This window comes from Moschus berezovskii, chromosome 15 (genome assembly GCF_049115385.1).
Source record: "Moschus berezovskii isolate FMDL1 chromosome 15, NW_MosBer_1.0, whole genome shotgun sequence".
In the NCBI taxonomy this organism is placed as follows: Eukaryota; Metazoa; Chordata; class Mammalia; order Artiodactyla; family Moschidae; genus Moschus; species Moschus berezovskii.
The window spans coordinates 76821061-76842593 of NC_142474.1; the positions used below are offsets into that span (position 1 = coordinate 76821061).

The 21533-nt window shown below is 40.3% G+C and overlaps 1 protein-coding gene across 10 annotated transcripts in view; it reads left to right on the forward strand.

Moving 5' to 3' along the window:
- PLCB4 (phospholipase C beta 4) overlaps positions 1-21533 on the forward strand; it is a 489193-nt gene that overhangs the window by 368750 nt on the left and 98910 nt on the right. For all 10 annotated transcript variants that reach the window (XM_088844295.1, XM_088844296.1, XM_055426743.2 and 7 more), the window contains 7 exons: positions 5398-5506; positions 9257-9467; positions 10682-10775; positions 14402-14481; positions 14995-15079; positions 18364-18454; positions 20545-20640. In XM_088844295.1, coding sequence (XP_088700421.1) covers positions 5398-5506; positions 9257-9467; positions 10682-10775; positions 14402-14481; positions 14995-15079; positions 18364-18454; positions 20545-20640 — 766 coding nt within the window. The remainder of the gene's footprint in view (positions 1-5397; positions 5507-9256; positions 9468-10681; positions 10776-14401; positions 14482-14994; positions 15080-18363; positions 18455-20544; positions 20641-21533) is intronic.

Consider the following 21533-nt stretch of genomic DNA (forward strand, 5'->3'; position numbering starts at 1 on the left):
AAGGAAATGGCAACCCGCTCCAGTATTCTTGCCTTGAAAATTCCATGGACAGAGAAGCCTGGCAGGCTACAGTCCATGGGACTGCAAAGAGATACAACTGAGCGACTAACACTTATTTTAACATTTAACAGGGAAAAATAGTATTTATCATATATTAGCAAAATTCATGTTGCCTCCTTCTACCTTCCAAAATGGTATTTATCATATATTAGCAAAATTCATGTTGCCTCCCACTACCTTCCACCTTGTGAGTCCCTTTACTCCTTATATGCAGTTTTCCGTTCAGTGTGTTAATGTGTGTCTGCAGTAATTTGGACAGAGAGGAGAGACTGTGGTCCGTTTCCCACCTGGTTGCTGTGTAGGGCTTTGTATCACCTGCTCTCTGCCCATGCCATCACCACTCACTGGCTTTTCACAAGGAATATTGGATCTGCTCCTCTAATTCTCAGTATCTTCATGTTCACTGCTCCCCAGACTGTGATCTGGGCACCAGCAGCCTCAGTATCTACAAGGAGCTTGTCAGAAATGCAGAATCCCAGGTCCCACCGCAGACCTGCTGAGTTGGAATCTGCATTGAACATTTTCCCCAGGTGGTTTGTCTGCACATAAGAGTCTGTGAAGCACTGGATATCTCCTTGGTATCATTAATGTCAGTGGGAGGAATGTGAGAGCAGCATGAACTTACAATCTTGTTATTCTCCATAATGAAGGTAGCCACGGAAATCTACCCCTCAGATCTAAAATTTTGGCATAGCTGGATTTCTTGGTCCCATCCAGTGGACTGAGGGAAACATGTATGTGTGTGTGTGTGTGTGCCAATATTATGAAAATAGTGAAGCCGAGTCCAGAAGATCTGGTGGGGACACTCAGTATGAGCTCGCACCTGGTTGGGTACTGCCACCAACTCAGTTCTCTATGTGTCAGGACTAATGAAAGCCTCTTGGCTTCAGTTAGTTTCACCTCTCTTTCCCCGTTCCTAATGAGAAACTGAATTGATTTTAGTTTTACCTTCATTGTCCATTTCACTTCAGTTCAGTCACTGAGTCGTGTCTGACTCTTTGTGACCCCATTGACTGCAGCACACCAGGCTTGCCTGTCCATCACCAACTACTGGAGCTTGCTCAAACTCATGTCCATCGCATCAGTGATGCCATCAAACCATCTCATTCTCTGTCGTCCCCTTTTCTTCCTGCCTTCAATCTTTCCCAGCATCAGGGTCTTTTCAAATGAGTCAGCTCTTCACATCAGGTGGCCAAAGTATTGGAGCTTCAGCTTCAGCATCAGTCCTTCCAGTGAATGCTCAGGACTGATTTCCTTTAGGATGGACTGATTTGATCTCCTTGCAGCCCAATGGACTCTCAAGTGTCTTCTCCAACACCACAGCTCAAAAGCATCAATTCTTTGGCGCTCAGCTTTCCTTATAGTCCAACACTCACATCCATACATGACTACTGGAAAAACCATAGCTTTGACTAGACAGACCTTTATTGCCAAAGTAATGTTTCTGCTTTTTAATATGCTGTCTAGGTTGGTGATAGCTTTTCTTCAAAGGAGCAATTGTCTTTTGATTTCAAGGCTGCAGTCACCATCTGCAGTGATTTTGGAGCCCCCTAAAATAAGTTCTGTCACTGTTTCCCATTGTTTACCCATCTATTTGCCATGAAGTGATGGGACCGGATGCCATAATCTTAGTTTTCTGAATGTTGAGTTTTAAGCCAGCTTTTTCACTCTCCTCTTTTACCTTCATCAAGAACCTCTTTAGTTCCTCTTCACTTTCTTCCATAAGGTTGGTATTATCTGTGTATCTGAGGTTATTGATATTTCTTCCGGAAATCTTGATTCTAGCTTGTGTTTCCTCCAGCCCAGCATTTCTCATGATGTACTCTGCATATAAGTTAAATAAGCAGGGTGACAATATACAGCCTTGACGTACTCCTTTTCCTATTTGGAACCAGTCCAGTTGTTCCATGTCCAGTTCTAACTGTTGCTTCTTGACCTGCATACAGATTTCTCAGGAGGCAGGTCAGGTGGTCTGGTGTTCCCATTTCTTTGAGAATTTACCACAGTTTGTGATCCACACAGTCAAAGGTTTTGGTGTGACTGCTTACAGATAACGCCTGAGGGCTTGCAGAATTGAGAGAGGCATGGAGAGCTGGAGAGAGCTCAGAATAAGAAGAGAGGACAGAAGTCTTGGACAACCAGAGAGTCCAGGATTAGCTTTGTTTTCTGGTTGCTGGTAATCTGCCTCCTGCCTCTCATTTATCATAGGATCACATTAGAGCTGAACTTGATTTTGTTAATCATTTCTTTTGTTTTGCAATTGAAAGACTGTAAGAAAGGGCTCAAGATCACTTTCCATGTACCATGTCTTTCTTCTTTAATGCTTGGGCAGAAGAAGAATTATTTAGTTCTATGAGTAAGGCTTGCCAATTATTCCTTTATCTTTTCATATCTCTTTTGAATATTAGTTATGTCAACATCTCTCTCTCCCAGTCCTACCCAGGTTGAAGCCGGTTGATGTCTTTTCTCAGTAAGAGTACGGACATAATAAGAAAGATATATTCATTGTCTCTTCATTTATGTGGTCACAGTTCTGTGAACTATTTTCAGAAGCTAGTCAGTATTATCTTTTATAAGGCTCTGAACATCATGGATTGTATGCCCTTAGTATATTGCTTCCCCAAATCCCAACTGCAAACCTATGGTCTCTCCCCTCAGAGTGTGATACATTCACCCCACAGTGCTTATGACTAAGTGGAAGTCTTCTGCAGTCTTATTTCTCTGAGATGTCCTGGAAATGATCTTTCTCCTCTTTGTTTTTTCAAATAAAGATTATATTTTTGTGACTTTTAGCACAAGTTTTGCCATTGTTTCCTGCCTTTGGGTTATCCAGATTGCACTGTGCTTCCTTTCTGAAATGTGAACATTTTCAGGAAAGCAAAAGGTTATCTGGTGGAACAGATGTAAAGAGAAATGAAGTTTCATCTTTTTGTTTTGTTTATTTGCTGCAAGTGTAGAATAAAGGGATTATGATACATACATTTGAAGGACTTGGTTTTTCTGGCTGTTGTTTCTGAAAGAAGGATATTCTTCTAGTGAATATTATGCCCTCTGATAAGTTTTGATGAGGGTTACTTGGGAGCAGATTTCAAATGTTTAGCATTCTTCTACCCTTGCAGAACTAAGATACTATTTTTTAAACTGATAGGCAAATATATTTAAATGCATACCTTTACATACTCGAGTCACGCTTCTTAAATTTGAGCACATCAGAATCAACTGACAAGACTGTTAAAATACAGATTCATAGGCTCCACCCAGAAGGTTCGATTTGGTAGGTTGGGAGTAGGGCCCCGGAATGTGCATCCCTCTCAAGCTCCTGGGTGAGGGTGACGCCCCTGCTGCTCTTCAGAAACTGCACTGCAGGAGGCACGAGCCCACACACCTCTGTGCACAAACAGCACCTGAGGACACTCGGCTTCCCTTTCTTCCTTTTCCTAACTTTGTTTCTTTCTTTAACTGAGGCTCTTCTTTCTCTTAAATTCATATGGATTTGCCCCCATGGTCTCCAAGAGTCCTGAACGCTTACCACAGAGCCTATCTTTAAACTGAAAGACTTATTCCTAATAAGAAAGAAAACCTTGTGAGTGTAGTGGCCAACCACGAACAGAACCACAGTGGGGTCCAAAAAGGCCCCTTTGTGCCACGTCCATCTTCCTCCGTGGGAGTGTTTACAGAGACGGGAGAAGGAAAGTACCCAGAAAATGTACTGGTTATTTATTTGCTTGGTTTGAAAGCACTGCATTCTCCCCGGAGGGGCAGTGCTTGTTGCTCCCTTTGGGCGGGCTCTGGAGTTGCATGCCAGCACCCACTTCCTGAACAAGATGCTCGGAGCATGCCTTCACCTGCCTGGCACCCCACGGTCCATTGTACCATCTCTCTGCACCCTAGGACTTTTCTTCCTTATGGGCTCGAGGCCTGTTATTCATGTAACAGTTTCTGCTCTAGCACTTGCATGGATGTGAGCCGTTATTTCTTAGATACCAACAGAAGCATGCTTCATTGGGATAAACTGGCAAAGAGCTATTGATTCCTTAGGAGTTAGCACTCTTCACTGAGGGGGATGGTGGGAGGACCAGATCAGGCGAGGCCACGAGTACTCTAGGATGACGTCACATATTCTATTGGCCAAAGGCATTCATGCAGTGTGCCCCACTCTTCAAATGACTGTTTCAAACAAGTGGGCAAGGGAAATCCATATAAACTTTGAACAGTTGTTTCTTCAATGCTTTTCCAGTAGTGCTTTTCAAAGTCTGTGCATATATTTGGGTAAAGAGTCATTGGTAGGGTCCTACCTGTTGACTGAGTTTTGCTCACATGTCTATCTGCCATTTTTTCATTCCAGTTTCCTCTCTTTCTTTATTTGATGGATGACTAGGGACTCAGTGTTTGGTCCTTATATCTACCATGAACAATAAGGAAGTTTAATAGACCTACTACCTGTAGATGCAGAAAGATAGATACACACAGACATACACACACACTCTATTGTAGCTAAGTCAGTTAGTAAATTGGACTTTTTTCATCTTTGCTGTGAAGTTAGGATAACAGAACTGCAGAAATTGCTCCCAGTACCTCATATAATACCAGGAGCCTATGGGTGCTGATTTGAAAAGAATGACATTACCAACCTCCCAAATGTCTTTAAATATTGATGCACTTTCTGCCCAGAGGATTTCCTCAGGGCAAACCAAGTTAGATTTCACAGTGAAATAGAATTTCTGAACACTGATATTTAAATACAAATTTTCATGTTGTTTTGAGCTTGTAAATATCCTTGTGCAGATTTTCATCCTTATTGCAATGGATTCATTTTCATAAATATTTACTTAAAATGAAGTTCACAATGCCCCCAAAATCTTTTATTCATGTAGAAAGATATAATGAAAACAAAATTATATTTGTCTATTTAACTTTAGGGGTTTGGAGGTTTCTTTGTTATTGTTTTTGGTTTGATATTTACATAGGTATGATTTTTGCTTTTATCTTTTTTTTAAAATACTTTTTATCTCACTTTATAAACACTTATGCCAGATATCTTGCCTGTGGTATGACGAGACCATACCATTTTCTCTGTTCACCAAATTTGAATGAAAAAAAAAGTATATTTTGTCTCTCCATCTTCAGTTCAAGGAAGGGAACCAACAAGCTACTGCCAAATTTGGACCTTTTTGAAGTCTGGTTTAGGGAGAAAGACAGGAAAAAAGCAAAATCTCTTTGTAACTATAAACATGGTATTAATACATATATCTTCTATTAAAATTACATAGTTTAGTGATGTGTAATAGTCCAAGGGTGAGGAAGGTCAACCTAAATGGAGTTATTTTCTCATCATAGCATCAACGAGATCCCCGACTGAATGAAATTTTATTCCCATTTTATGATGCTAAAAGGGCAATGCAGATCATTGAGATGTATGAGCCTGATGAAGATTTGAAGAAACAAGGTAAGAAAAGTGAAAAAAAGAGAATTTTTCATTATTTAAAAAATTCAAGAGTATATGCAATTTTTAAAATCCTTGCATTTTTAGTTAAATGTATTTTTAAATGCTTTGGAACTCTCTAGAGACAAGGATTGATAACTGACTGATTTTTTTTTTTCCCTAAATCAGTATAAATTTTGCCTTACACCAAAATTTATTTCTGCTGCCTGAAATATAATGCTAAATTTATTATTAAACTATAGTGATATTTCCCCCAATGTACTTTCTTATGTTAGATCCTTAATGTTGCATAGTACTTAAAATGTAAAAATGCCAATTATAGTCTCTGTTTGCCATCTCTGGAAAAAATTGACATTTCCTATAAAAATTGACACCTTCCTTTTGTCCCTTGAGTTTCAGCAGGCTAGCTAAATTTAATACATGATTTGAGGAGCCTTTTTACTCATCATTTGACCCCTGGTATGGAAGATAAATGCAATTGACATGAGATTAAATAGGAATCAACTTAACAAATTGTTGGGGTTTCTGACCCTTTACCTGTTTCAGTGAAACTCTGGGAACAGTGTGTTGTTCCTTTCAATATTTAGGAAAGGACAGGTATGGGGAGGAAATTCAAGATTGGTTCTATAACCATGAGAAACGCCTGCCAAAGCTGGGAGCAATGATGATAATACAGTATCGCCAGAGAGGGCCAGGAGATACCTGGGCTAGAGCCTCTGGCCTTATGTCTCAATGGAGAGTGCAGAGAGATGAGGTTAAGTCCATTCTGTCCCATTTGCCCATGAGCATCATGGCCTCAGTCTCCTCCTGTTTAGAACAGAGGTGTTTTGTTTTGTTCTGTTTGTATCTCAGTGAGCACGGACAAAAGGTTTATACATTCTCTGGACCTACATAGACCTGCGTGTACACATCCTGGCCCACCACACTATGTGGCCACACCCCTATTTTTCTAAGCCCAACAGAGTTTTCCCTTGGTTATAATCATACATTTATGCTTTCCTGTTAGAGTCTCATATATCTATTTTTCAGCCAGACTGCTTCATTACTTCCCTCTGAGTATCATAATCAACTCCACACAGCATGTGATGGAAGTGAAGCGAGGAGTGGCTTTGCAGGAAAGCTAGCACCTTGCGGTGGTGGGAGGTGGTGTGATTTTTGTTGCTTACCCTGTGGCTGTGTGACCTTGAACAAGGACCTCTATTCGTAGACCTCAGTTTCCCTGCTTATAAGATGGTGGGGTTCATACCATCATTCCACTAGTATTTCTCTTCCCTGCTTTCAATCCTTAACGTTTATAGAGGACTGACTGAGTGCCAAGCACTGTTCTAGATGCTGGAGATTCAAAGTGAAAAAAGGTGGTTGCACGCTATTGAAGGAGAAAGACTTATGACTCAGTAGTGCCGTGACAGTATGATAAACGTTATGACAGAGATGTGTCTTTGATTATTATAATGTTCTGAAAACTTATGACATCACCACTGACACGTCTGAAATGTATAGCGTCACCATTTCACAAATGGCAGAAATGTTAAAGTCTGTCATTAGCAAGTATGGGTGAGAACATGGTGCCAAAGGCATTGTAAACTCTCTGATACAAACAACCACCTGGTGAGTAATTTGTCCGTAATCAAGTGGAAAGTAGGCCTCTCCTGCAGCCCAGCCTCTTCGCTTCCAGGTCTGGGTCTGGTGTCAGTGTGGCCCTGCTCAGGCCTCAGATCTCTGCCCCTTCTGCCTGCACTCCTTGGATGAACTCATCTAAACCCAATGGCTTTAAGTGTCTTCTGTACACATGCGGCTTTCAGATTAAACTTTCCATTCCTAATCTCTCTCTTAAACCACAGATCTGTATAATAGACCTCTCCATTTGGATGGTGAGTGGGTATTTCAGATATATGTATGTTTACAATATGCTTTCATTCCCCCCATCCACAGACTGTTCCTTTCCCAACCGAGAAAATGGTACCATCACTCTCCCACCTTTTCATGCCAAAAGTCTTAGAGTCATCCTTGACTTGTTTTGCTCTTTCACATCACTTCTAATCCATCCTCAAACCTGTAAGATCCATCCTGAAAATAAATCCTGAATAAATCACTCTCATTGTCTCCACCCTTACCAGACTATCTGAGCCTACATCAACTCTTCCTGGATGATGCCAGCTAACTTCTAATTAGTCTTCTGCTTTCTTCAATGCCCTGCAATTTATGCACCACACAGCAGCCTGAGTAAACCTTTAAAAATCATGTCTAATCATGTTCTTCCACTGTTCCAAATCCTCCAATGACTTCCCAATACACTTAGTACTTAATGAAGACTAAAGTCCAACTGATGTAGTCTTTAGATTCCTCTCCAGCCACCTTTCCAGCCACTTCCCCCTTCATCACGTGGTCTCTGCACTTGCCGATCCTTCTACTGTGAATGGGGCACCCCTGGGTGTGCATGTGATTGCTCCCCTGCATGAATGTGACCTCATCAGAAGGGCTCTTGCGGGCCACACATTGAACACAGCGTCCTGGTCATTCTTTATCACTTTCATTTCCTGCTTTCTGTTTCCTGCTAGCACTTTCATAACATTATATTTATTTGCTAATTTATTTGTTTTCTCACCCACAATATATGAATTTCATGAAAGCGGGCCTTGTCTGTTTCTTTTGTCCCGCATCTATCATAGTGCCTGGAAAAGTGTGAATGTATATGCCCAAGGAGATAGACACACAGACTTTTGTTGCAGTACTTTTAGTTATAAACAGAAATGACCTAAATATCCATCAACAGAATGATGGACCATGGACTATGGTATTAATATATTCACATATGGACCTTATACTCTGCTAACTGCCTACCACTACTGTACATAACTCAGTGATAAGTAAATGACCAAGAACTACTGGTATTAACTAGATAAATCATAAGATAATAGAAAGATATTTTATATAAAGTTATAAATAGTCAAAAATATCTATTTTTTTGGATAAGTGCTTGTATATAGTAAAGTTACAAACCATTTTGGGAATGTAAATATGAATAAAAAGATGGAATTGGATGGACTTGAGGTGGGGCATGCAGGGTGCTTCATGGTCACCTGTAATTATGTATTCCTTTAAAAAAATGTAAAGTAGATAAGGGAAAAGATAAAATCAGACAAGGCTGAGGTGTAGGTCCATGGCTACTTATCATGGTATCATCTTAACTCTTCTGTACACTTGAAATCACCTTGTAACTTTCAAATGCTTAAGTAAAAGCAAGAAACTTGAGGTTATTTGTGGTTGACTGGGTAAGAGAAGATGCAGAAATATTGATGTCTCTCCTGCATTTAACACACTGGCCCTGCCCCTCATCACACAGATATGACTGAGATGAACAGTCTCTAGGGGTCACATTTCAAAGACCATGGAGTACTCATCTCACAAGTCCTATACCCCATTTTTTTAGATGAAATAGGGAAATGGAATTATTTGAATGCAGAGAGGCCACTGCTCCCTCCTCCACTTTGGGTTCTGGTGCTGCGCGTCTGAACTTAGGGAACTGAATGTTTTGTCATCATGGATATGAAAGCAGGTGCCACCTATTTGTGGAAGGCATTATGTTACTTGTGCAACTTGGGTACTTTGTTCAAGTTCTGAAAGATGAAGTTTCTTGGGAAAGACACTGTGAAGTAGTATTTACTCCCCCTGTGTAAGCTGCTTCAGATGTCATAAATAAAACTTGTGTATCTTCAAAACCGTAAATCTACTATGATACTCTTTCCCCCCCAGGCCTCATATCAAGTGATGGGTTTTGCAGATACCTGATGTCAGATGAAAATGCCCCCGTCTTCCTAGATCGTCTAGAGCTGTACCAAGAAATGGACCACCCTCTGGCTCACTACTTCATCAGCTCTTCCCACAACACCTATCTCACTGGCAGACAGTTTGGTGGGAAATCTTCAGTAGAAATGTACAGACAGGTCCTCCTGGCTGGTTGCAGGTTAGAAACTCAAGACATTGTTCTTTGTATATGATGCCCTTTAATTTAATTTACTCTTCTCTGAAAAATTAGAGGTAGCATTCAGAGTGAAAAGGACATTTATCTTTCTCTTTAATGGATTATGATGGTCATTTAACCTTGAGGAAGGAAGAACGATATCTGTTCTGGAAAGATCTAGAGTTCTCCTATGGGTCAAAAGATTTTTTTTTTTAACTGTAAATTTAAAATATTCCCCCCAAATTACAAATATATATATATAGATAGCTTACTTTAAGAAGTCATGCAAAATTTTCTTTTGGTCCTAGGCACTTCAAGTATAGCTTTGTTGTTGTTGATCAGTCACTAAGTCATGTCCTACTCTTTGCCACCCCATGGGCTGTAGCCACACCAAGCTCCTCTGATCATGGGATTTCCCAGGCAGAGATACTTGAGTGGGTTGCCATTTCCTTCTCCAGGGGATCTTCCCGACCCAGGGATTGACCCACATCTCCTGCATTGCAAGAGGTTTCTTTACGACTGATCCACCCAAATATAACTTTCCTTAATGTTAAATATTCTAAAATTTTATTCTCTGACAATAAATATTATTTCAAATGGTTTTTATTTTATAGAAAAATTGGAAAATATTTGAGGTTTAAAATATGGTGAAAATGTTGAAAGTGAAAATTAAGAAATGTAGTTATATTGTGATATTTTTCTTGATTGTCAATGACCAATGCATAATTTTTTAACTCACTATTTTTGTACATATAGAAATACTTTAAAAGACTTTAAGTACATCACTACATCTATCTCAGACTACTTGAATATGAGTCAGTGAAACAAATAGAATATTTTCATTTATGGCTGAAGTAGCATCATCCTGATGATAAAATTTTTACAGTATTCTTTAACATCCTCTAAAACATAATCCGTATCTAAATTTTCCTAGTTGTTCCTAAATCATTCTTTATCACAGCTTTGTCACAGCTAAGGTTTCATCCAGAACCACACTGCTTGTTCTATCTCTTGTATCTCAATCTACAATAGCCCCTTTTTGATGACACCAATCTGATGCTATTTTAAGCTGTATCCTCCACAAAATAATCACATTACTTCACTCATTCAATTTTCTACTTTTATAGAAAGTAACTTATTTTGATCTTTTCTTTTCATCTATATACACACTGTTTTATTGTAAAGGTTCAATACTGTAAAAATCACTGTATTCATAGATGTGTTGAACTTGACTGTTGGGATGGAAAAGGTGAGGACCAAGAACCGATAATAACTCATGGAAAAGCAATGTGCACAGATATCCTTTTTAAGGTGAGTGGTTTTGTTTGCTTGACTTTGGCTTTGGTGCTTGTTTTCTTTTTATTGAGGTGTAGTTGATTGACAGTGTTGTTTTAGTTTCTGGTGTACAGCGCAGTGATGCAGTTATGTGTATGTGTGTGTTCCTTTCATTTGTATTCTTTTCTATTTTAGTTTATTACAAGATACTGAATATAGTTCCCTGTGCCATACAGTAGGACCTTGCTGCTTAGTCTATGTGTAGTAGTTCATATCTGCTAATCCTCTGTTTATCCTTCCCCCACCCCTTTTCCCCTATGGTAACCATAGGTTTGTTTTGTGTGTCTGTGAGTCTGTTTCTGTTTTAAGTTCATTTGCATCATATTTTAGATCCCATATATAAGTAGTATCATATGGTGTTTGTCTTTCAGGCTCTTCACTTAGTATGATAATCTCTAGGTCCATCTATTTTGGTATAAATGGTGTGGTTTCATTCTTTTTTGTGGCTGAGTAGTATTCTGCTGTGTATATATGCACCATATTTGCCTTATCCATTTCACTGTTGATGGACATTTAGGTTGCTTTCAAATCTTGATTGTTGTGAATAATGCTGCTATGAACATTGGTGTGCATGTGTCTTTTCCAATCAGAGCTGTCTATGGATATTTAGCCAGGAGTAGGATTGCTGAATCATATGGCAACTCAGTTTTTAGCTTTTTAAGGAACCTCTGTACTATTTTCCATCGTGTCTGCACTAATTTACATTCCCACCCACAGTGTAGGAGAGTTCCAAGGTAAGTTTTAAAATTATATCACTATAGCCTTTTCCAAACTATCGTGGAAATAGAGCGGTGGAGGGGAGAGAACGAATTATTCATTTTTTCAAGTATCTTACCTTTATATTCCCTTTTTCCAGTTTTTCAGAAAAAGTCAAGAAAAATATTTTCTCCACTTAATCTCTCCTTCATGCTGCTTTTTCTGCTTTCAAATGGCGACAGTGCCATATAATGAGGTTCCTCTGGGAGAACCTTCTTTGTTCTACTTACTTTAAAAACAGTCTTTCTTTTTCTTATCTATTTTTGCGCTTGCTTAGTTTGCATTTTTCCTGAAGGACTTTCAAAGTGGAATAAAAAGATTAATAGGATATAGAAAATAAAATAGATAGTGCCCATACGGGTAAGAAGGTAAGATAGTGTGATTAGAGTTTGACGAGTCCCTGTCAAGAAATCCTGTAAATTGTGCATACCACAAATTGGGCTCCAAACTTTTTTGAATTCAGTGCAAGGAGAGAGGGCTTCCCAGGTTGCTCAGTGGTAAAGAATCCACCTGCCAATGCAGGAGACACATGGGACTCGGTTCCAATCCCTGGGTGGGGAAGATCCCCTGGAGAAGGAAATGGCAATCTGCTCTAGTGTTCTTGCCTGGAAAATACCATGGACAGAGAAGCCTGGCAGTCTACAGTCCATGGGGTCTCGAAGAGTCAAATACGACTGAGCACGCGCGCAGGTTCACATGTGCAAGGAGAAAAGCATGATAGTTCACAGGATTTGTAAAACACTATAGAGTAGTTTAAAAAGGCTATGGCTCAGATGGTAAAGAATCTGCCTGCAATGCAGGAGACACAGGTTAGATCCCTGGGTTGGGACAATCCTCTGAAGAAGGGACTAGCAACCCACTCCAGTGTTCTTGCCTGGAAAATTCTATGGACAGAGAAGCCTGGCAGGCTACAGTCCATGGGGTCACAGAGTTGGGCACCCCTAAGTGATTAATACTTTCACAGAGTTGTTGGTCCCGAGACACACAGTTATTCCCAGTGTGTGCATGCGTGTTCAGTTGTATCTGACTCTTTGCGACCCTATGGACTGTGGCACTCCAGGTTCCTCTGTCTCTGGGGTTCTCCAGGCAAAAGCACTGGAGTGGGTTGCCGTTTCCTTCTCTGGGGCATCTTCCCGGATCAGGGATGGAATACACGTCTCCTGGAGTGACAGACACACTCTTCACCATGGTGCCACCTGGGAAGTCCCAGTTCCCAGTACTGAGACCAGATAGAAGTCCCCCCACCCCACATCCTTCAAGATCCTCACAGAATGTAATATACAGCTTTACAAATAGGCATTTCAATGATGGCCTTTTGGGGATCTCTGTGTATACTTTAAAGGTTGATTTCTTAGAAAATTCCTCAGTATGCTCCAGTCATGTCCTGCCAAAAGACAAATCAAAAGTGAAATTCTGTGATTGGACATTATGTCAAGTACATCAACTTCTGTCAGGTTCATGTAACTCAGAAGAGTTATTGCAGCTTCTGGATCAGTGGTTCTCAACTCTGCCAACATGTGGAAAATCATTGGAGGTTTTCTTACAAACAGATGCCCAGACCCTGGACCCATGACACTCCATGAATATCATTTCTCTTAGTCAAGATGTTGGAGAGTTTTGAATAGCAGTGAATTAGTGAATTCAAGGTTATGCTTCCTGAGAAGTACCAAGGTTATGTTCAAGTGGGAAGCCATGAGTTTGCAGAGCCAACCAAACTAACAGGAAGGGTTAATGTCCTTTTTATAGAATTAAAGAGCTAATAAGGAAACTTAAGCTGAAAAGAAGGCTCCTCATTTCAGAAGTGAGCAAAGGAAAACCCATAGGCAGAGCCAAGATTTTCTAAAAGGAAGGATTCTTGGTCAACTCAAGTGGACAGTCAAGGTCACTTGGGAAGCAACTCATGACATGTTTACCTGGGAAGAAACTTCAAGCAAAAATAGCTAAAGGACCACCTAAGCCATAAGAGTACTTCATAAAATACTCCAAGACTGTCTAGCTTATGTCATTATCCTCTCAGATGGACTTTCCCAGATAACTACTATAAAATACTTGCCCAACTAAATGAATGATGGGACTTGTCCCATGGTTAACTATAAACCAGTAAGAATTTGAGGATTTTTACCAAATATGATGCTCTGGTTGTGGAAGTGTTGGGGTGAAACTGGACTTTCTGAAGCTAAGCAGAGAGCTGCCAGCTGTGTAAAGTGGCAGCGGGTAGGACTTGCTCAGCTCATTGAAAAGTTGTTTCAAGTGACCGAGCTCTAGGTTCAGAGAGGGGTGTCCTTGTCCATGCTTAGCCTCATATGCTGCTTCAGCACCACCCCGACTTTCACCAGGCTAATACAAAACAAAAGACATGGCAAACATCACATCAATTCACAGGAATCTTCACAGAATGAAGGAGATGTAGCCTAAGTCTGGTTCCCAAAGGAAACTCAATAAAAGCTTCTGTTTCACCGTCGTGTTTTTCCTTGAGGCAAGAGGAGGAGAGGGGTCCATTGTGAAAGTCTCTGAAAGCTGAAAGCTCACCGGCTCCTCAGTGAGAAAGGTGAACTCTGAACCCATTGTGGCAGATTACTGAGCATTGCACTACCATTTAGGTGAAATGCCAGTTACTAGCACCCTAATTTTGGAGAAATAAGCAATAACTTTGAAAAAAGTGTAGTTAACCATGAACTGTGCCTACATCTAACCACAGGGGACTCAATGTGGAGCGATGAATGGGTTCTCCAGGTTTGAATTGCGAGAACTGACTTTCTGAAAAGCTCAAATTATTAGCCTCCAATTGATTTCAGGTGCTTTAATTTTTTTCTCTCCTTTCTCATTAACACTCCTTATCTTTAAAGGATGTTATTCAAGCCATCAAGGAAACTGCCTTTGTCACATCGGAATATCCTGTAATTCTCTCCTTTGAAAATCACTGCAGGTATAGTGATTCATTCTACCCTGTCTCTCCGTGTTGTTTGCTAATCCCCATTTCCCATCCCTGCTCTGCATCTTTTTGAATAACTGAACAGTTTTTTTTGTGAAGTGGTAACTACCTATAGTCTTATGGGAAAAAAAAGAAGGAACTCAAACCACTATTCTCCAACACCTCCAAAAGAGAAAAAAATTCCTCTTAATATGTTTTAGAGATGCTTCCTCTAAACCAAAGGTCAGAGAGCAGGACACCTTGCTCAGAGTTCCGTGGAGTTAGAAGACTTGGCAGTATGTTTGTAGTCAGATGTGATGGACTTGAAAGACACTTTTTATTCTGCTTACCAGCTTAGTTCAGGAGCGGAATCTACTTTTTAACCTACACCAATTAGCTCGTTAGCTTCAAAGGGACAATCATTTTGCTGAGTGGGAGTTTTTAATCACTAGGAATGGATGTTTCTTGTTCTTATCCTGGACAGTTAATGGATGTTTGAATTTACAAATGTTGGTTCTTTCCCTCCAGCAAATATCAACAGTACAAGATGTCCAAATATTGTGAAGATCTATTTGGAGATCTCCTGTTGAAACAAGCACTTGAATCACATCCAGTATGTATTTTTAGCAAACCATATTTCTAACATGAATGGACTTGTTTTGAAGTTCATTTCTGAAGGGTCAAGTAGTTCTGGAGGATTGATGTTAAAGAGTTTCATATTTATTTAAATTCTTTGGTATGGAAAGCTTCCACCGTGCTTCAGAAAGGTGTGGAGAGAGACAGATATAATGTAAATATCTGGGTTAATTTAATTCAGAAGATTGTGGGATCTTTATGGTTTCTGAAACCTCTGTCTTAAATTTTCATAAAGTGTATAGTGGCCTGGGTCTAGAGTTGGTGATCCTTCTCAAATTCATTGACAGGTTAGAATCACCTGGAGGAACCATGAAACATACCTCTGCCATAGCCCCACTCAGAGATTCTGAAATTGATTCAAGTCAGCAGATTTTGCATGGTGTTTTTTAAAATACTCTCCAGGTAAATAAAATGTGCACCCAGGAGTCAGCACCCATGGGAGCCTGTTGCTATGGAAAGTTCCCTGGATCAAGTCACACGAGCCTGAAGTTCAAGCTCCCAAGTCCAAATCAAACTCTTGGGCAATGTTATATGCCCATTTTTGAGCTTCATTTGTTAAACCTGCTAATTCCTTCATCGGGCAAAGAACGTGTGCTGCATAGATAGGCTTTGCAGGGTCTGTGAGCTCATTCTAATTACATGCAACTTGTTTTTCTGTGTACAATCATCCGAGGGTGTTCATCAGATTTTTACTAAGATCCACACCCCCAAAGTGGTTCAGGTTCACTGTCACAAGATGTTGGGAGAAACAAGAAACTCCTGGAGTGGAAGTTTGAAACCCTCGACACTGATGAAGTGTTTTCCCCCACTATTGAGCCAAACACGGTGGCAATAGGCAGCAACCGAACATCGCCATGACTGACATCTGTGCCCTCTGGGAACACATCAGGTGGTTTAACGATGAGTTTTGTAGAAGTGCATCTGTGGGAATTGAAAAAACTATAGAAGAATATTTACCACCTGCTGAAGCTGTGGCTGCTGGCGCCCCGTCCACAGCCTGCAGTGCTTCCCACTTCCTCGCTTAGCGGCCTAATGTCCACCAGCCACCCCTGCCGCTGCTGGCTCAGGGGATGCTCTGGTCCCTGGAGCTCTGCCTACATGGGAACGTCAGGCTAGAGGCGCCAGAGAATCACCACCCCTACCCCGTGCTTCACCACTGCTCAGGAGGTTCGACTGAGCGCCTGGTCCCCAGTGCCCCCCGGGTTCCGCAGGGGGATCCCGCCCCCACACGCATAACACTCCCCTGATGGGCTGGCCGTCTTCTTGTTCTCACCCTTCTCCTCCTCCGTTGGGATTCCCTGGAGCTGCCTCCCAAATAAATGACTGGTGCTTTCATCTTTGTCTCAGACTGATTCTAAGGGAACCTAAACTAAGAAACAGCCTGATTTATTTTAGTTTTTACCTTGGTCCTTTGTGTATTTTATTGCCTTTGTTAGACTAAGGTGCTTGCTTTTACAGAAAGGTCTCTGCATTTTTTTGTGAAGTGATGTGCACGTACATGAAAGGTTACGGGAAGTCTGTAATATAAACGAGACTAAGAGCTGAACTTCAGAACTTTCAGTCCTGGGAGCAGAGCCCAGGATACAAATGTAAAACCATAACTGAAAAAGAAGATGGACTATCATGTGTCGACTATTTATTGCCAATATCCAAGTGTAAGAGGGATCACTGGGAGTGAACCGGTTACAGCAGGCTTCCGAAAGGAAGCAGAATTTCAGCCAAGGGTTTCATTAGAGACAGAATGGATCTTGGCCGGCATGGTGCCTTGCATGTATAAATAGTATAAAAATTAGTTTGGAAAGTGAATGGACAAGTGGAGGAGTAGGCAGTTGTATAGATGGATGGTAGGTGGATGGGGAGTGGATGGGGACGGGTAAACACAGTTCTGTGGATCAGTTGTTGTTGTTCAGTTACTAAGTCATGTTTGACTCTTTGCGACCCCATGGACGGCAGCACACCAGGCTCCTCTGTCCTTCACTTTCTCCCGGAATTTGCTCTCGTCTTTGAATCAGTGATGCCATCCAAGCATCTCATGCTCTGTTGCCCCCTTCTCCTCCTTCCCTCAGTCTTTCCCAACATCAGGGTCTTTTCCAGTGAGTCAGCTCTTTGTATCACTTGGCCAAAGTGTTGTAGCTTCAGCTTCAGCATCAGTCCTTCCGGTAAATATTAAGGGTTGATTTCCTTTAGGATGGACTGGTTTGATTTCCTTTCGGTCCAAGCGACTCTCAAGAGTTCTCCAGCCCCACAATTAGAAAGTATTAATTCTTCCTTGGTCAACCTTCTTTTTGATCCAACACTCACTTCCATACATGACTACTGGAAAAGCCATAGCTTTGACTATACGGACCTTTGTCGGCAAAGTGATGTCTTTGCTTTCCAATATGCTGTCTAGGTTTGTCATAACTTTCCTTCCAAGGAGCAAGCATCTTTTAATTTCATGGCTGCTGTCAGCATCTGCATTGACTTTGGAGCCCAAGAAAATAAAAACAGCCACCATTTCCACTTTTTCCCTGTCTGTTTGCCATGAAGTGATGGGACTGGATGCCATGATCTTAGTTATTTGAATGTTAAGTTTTAAGCCAGCTTTTTCACTCTCTTCTTTCAGCATCATCAAGAGGCTCTTTAGTTCCTCTTTGCTTTCTGCCATAAGGTTATTGATATTTTTCCAATATCAATATGATTTTTCAATCTTGATTCCAGCTTGTGATCAGAGATCATCAAATAAAGAAACATCTCCTTTGAAGATATTAATCCAAGCAAATGAAACCATAGTAGATGTCATATTTCAATCATTAGGACCACTTTCTTCTTGATTCTTTTATTGAACCCACAAAGCCACAGTCCTGAGCTTTGAGGGTAGATCACTCTGCTGAGCAGACTGGCTTGTGGTATAGCCCGACACTACACTTAGCAACACCAGCCAGCCCCATGACCCCTTGTATTTTACCAGATACTTAAAGAGGGTCGAGGCTTGGGGTCAAGCTGGATCCCGTTCCCTGAGACCACTGCAGGTTGGAGCCCACTCCTTTGGGAGAGCAGAGCAGCTCTGCGAACCTCGAGAGTCCTTTCTGGTGCCAAGTTTGCAGCTTTAGCTTGAGGCAAAGCATGGGCTAGTTTGGGGTGTACAATGAAAGTATAAAGCTGTGCTGCCATCTACTGGATATTGGTTGTGTAACTCACAGGCCTTCTGCTTATTTTGGTCTGGAACAGAGAATGAAGGAGTAAAACTGTCATTAATCAGCCTTTTCTGTTTGTCTCTAGCTGGAACCAGGCAGACCTTTGCCATCCCCGAATGACCTCAAAAGAAAAATACTCATCAAAAACAAACGACTGAAACCTGAGGTTGAAAAAAGTAAGTCAAATACACTCATCAATGACAGAAGGCATACATACGTTGCATCTTTAGACAGTTCAGCAATCTCGAATGAAACAAATTAAAACCAATGACTGGGGAGGAAGTGGGTCTAATGGTCTATATATTGTTCAGAACAAAGTTGCCACATTTCCTTTCAAGTTTAGTTTCTACATCAACCCATTCTTGCAATGGGAAAACCTATTCTTGTATTTATGGATCAACATTTGGAGGAATCCTCAAGAAAGATGAGGAAGAAAGCGTAAAAAGCATTTCAGAATTTATCAAGATAAAGGAGCCAGCACTTTATCAATTTGTACACTTTAAAGCCCTCTTTAAAATTTACCCTTTGCAGTTTCCCCTGTGATACATACACAAATAGGGTTGCTAGGTAATATGAGAATGTGGATGCGAATGAGACAGACAGGCAGACAGAGGTGATTTTATCTAGACATTGCTGCTGCTGCAGTCGTGTCTGACTCTGTGCGACCCCATAGACGGCAGCCCACCAGGCTCTCCCGTCCCTGGGATTCTCCAGGCAAGAGCACTGGAGTGGGTTGCCATTTCCTTCTCCAGTGCATGAAACTGAAAAGTGAAAGTGAAGTCGCCCAGTCGTGTCCGACTCTTAGTGACCTCATGGACTGCAGCCTACCAGGCTCTTCCGTCCATGGGATTTTCTAGGCAAGAGTCCTGGAGTGGGGTGCCATTGCCTTCTCCGATCTAGACATTGCCCCTTCTGTTTTCTGAAAGCATTTTCTTTGCAAGTATGTTCTTCCAACAAATCTCTTAGTTCAGTGAAGGAATAGCATCAAAAATTGATATGATTGCATTGTGGCTTTTCCCTGGATATTATGAACTAAAATTTTGAAAGTATATTAACTCCACTTCATTTTTATTGCAATACCAATAACGCCTTAGGAAAATGAAAACAACAGAGAAAAATAAAATAAAAAAACTACTAAATTATATATTTTACACATATATACATGTACTATAGACACATATACACACATACACATTTTTGACATATGCACACATTTTTAACAAAGTTGGGATCATATTAAATATACTAACTGTTGGTCAGTTTTAATTCAACCAAGTAAGTATTCTTTTATGCAGTAAGATATACATCTGTATACTAGTTTTAATTCTAATGTATAAAACTTTTTTAAAAATTCTATTGTATGAAACACTATATAGCATTTATTATGTGGAATATAGTGTAATTTAACCAATCCCAAGTTGATAGATTTTTCATTGCTATGAAAACCATGGTGAACATGCTTGGATGTTAATTTTATACATTTATGCAGCCTTCTTGGAATCACTTGGTACAGTTAGAGTTGATTGGCCAAAGCATGTGTACATTTTTTTATCATGATGTATCCTATTGTACTGTCTTTCAGAGAAGTTGTACCAGTTTATACGTCCACTATACTATATGAAGAACACCTGTTTCCCAGCAATATTTTTAATGCTGGCTATTGGGCATCTTTTATATGTGTTCACAACTAATAAAAGAAAAATAATACTTTAATTTTTTAATTGTGTGTCTTTGATGACTAGTTTCTTTTTATTATTTATGGTTTGCCCTCCTATATTTCCCCAACTTAAAAATTATTTCATGTGTTTATCTCATTGACTTCTGAGGGTTTTTTATACATTAGGATAGTAACTGGATTGTATCAATTGCAGATATTTTTTCCCTGAAGTTTTCCAGTTTCTCTTATGTCACTTAACCATAATTGCCATGAGCCATGGTCTGTGCCATATGCTACAACTTCTGGATTTTGTATCAAGCCTCAGATCCTTCTGAGGGGCTGAGCTGTGACTTTGCAGCCTGGTGACCAGGATATGGGACATTTCCCCTATGTTCCACTAGTTGGTCAGTATGTACAGATAATGGCATAGCTGTACATGCCTTCAGGAATCAAGGCCACGAGGACTGGAAAGACAGTGCCATGGCTGAGCCTTGGGAGCCTGGAATATCGGTTTCTTTTCCCTTTTCTTCCTTCTTTATGTCCATCTTTAAGCTGGTTTTATAAGTGACCTAACCCTTGCCTCCATCTCCTTGTTTATTTTAATAACAGAACAGCTTGAAGCTTTGAAAAGCATGATGGAAGCAGGAGAATCCGCTGCCCCAGCGAACATCTTAGAGGATGACAATGAAGAGGAAATAGAAAGTGGTGAGTTGTTCTTTTTTTTTTTTTTAATTTACACTTCACAAACATACTTTTTTAAAATAAGGAAAACCTGAATTTGTCTCACGGACCCTTTTATATCATGTGACATTTTAATTTTTGGTAGTTACCTGCACCATCCTTAATCTTCTGGTATTTAGAAGTACTTTTCCAAATAGTATGGCTTAGAATTTCCCTACACACTAGATTTTAGTAGCTTAGTCATCTCCTTTTCTGCTGTGCCTTCAGCTGTTCAGCAGAAACTCACAGTCAGAGAATCCCTGAAGCACTTGCTATCGAAGACAGGGCTTAGAATAAAAAGAACCTTTTTGTAGTCCCTTCCTATCAGCAAAACATGAGCATCAGTGTTGTTACTCATGACAGCAGTTCAGGTGAATTGAAACGGAAGGAACGTGGATAGGGACCCTCAGTAAATGCTTGGTTTGTGTGCACATGTATAGAAAGTCAAAGCCAGAATCAAACTTTCAAGCTCAAATTCCTTCAAATAACCATCTCACTACAATTAGTTATATTCTAGTAGACAGAATAATTTTTGCAAAGGCAGCTTTGCTCAAAATATTTCAGTATTTGCTATTACCTTCTATTTTACTTTGGCCATATAGCCACAACCATAACCTTTGATTTTAAACAGGTCATTTGAAAGATTGTGAATGTTGTTAGAAAATTATTTTTAGCTTGAGGATTGGTTAACAAATGACATGAAAATTGATTAACAGAATAGCTTGTGCATGCACTGTGTGTCTGTTGGTTACAGCCTTGAGTTTCAGTAGTGCTTTTGGGCTAAATAATTTAGAAACGCTTGTAAAAATTCTATTTTTTATATAAACACCTGAAATAGAAGAGTAGATTTTAGGAAAGTTTGACATTATAGATAAAAA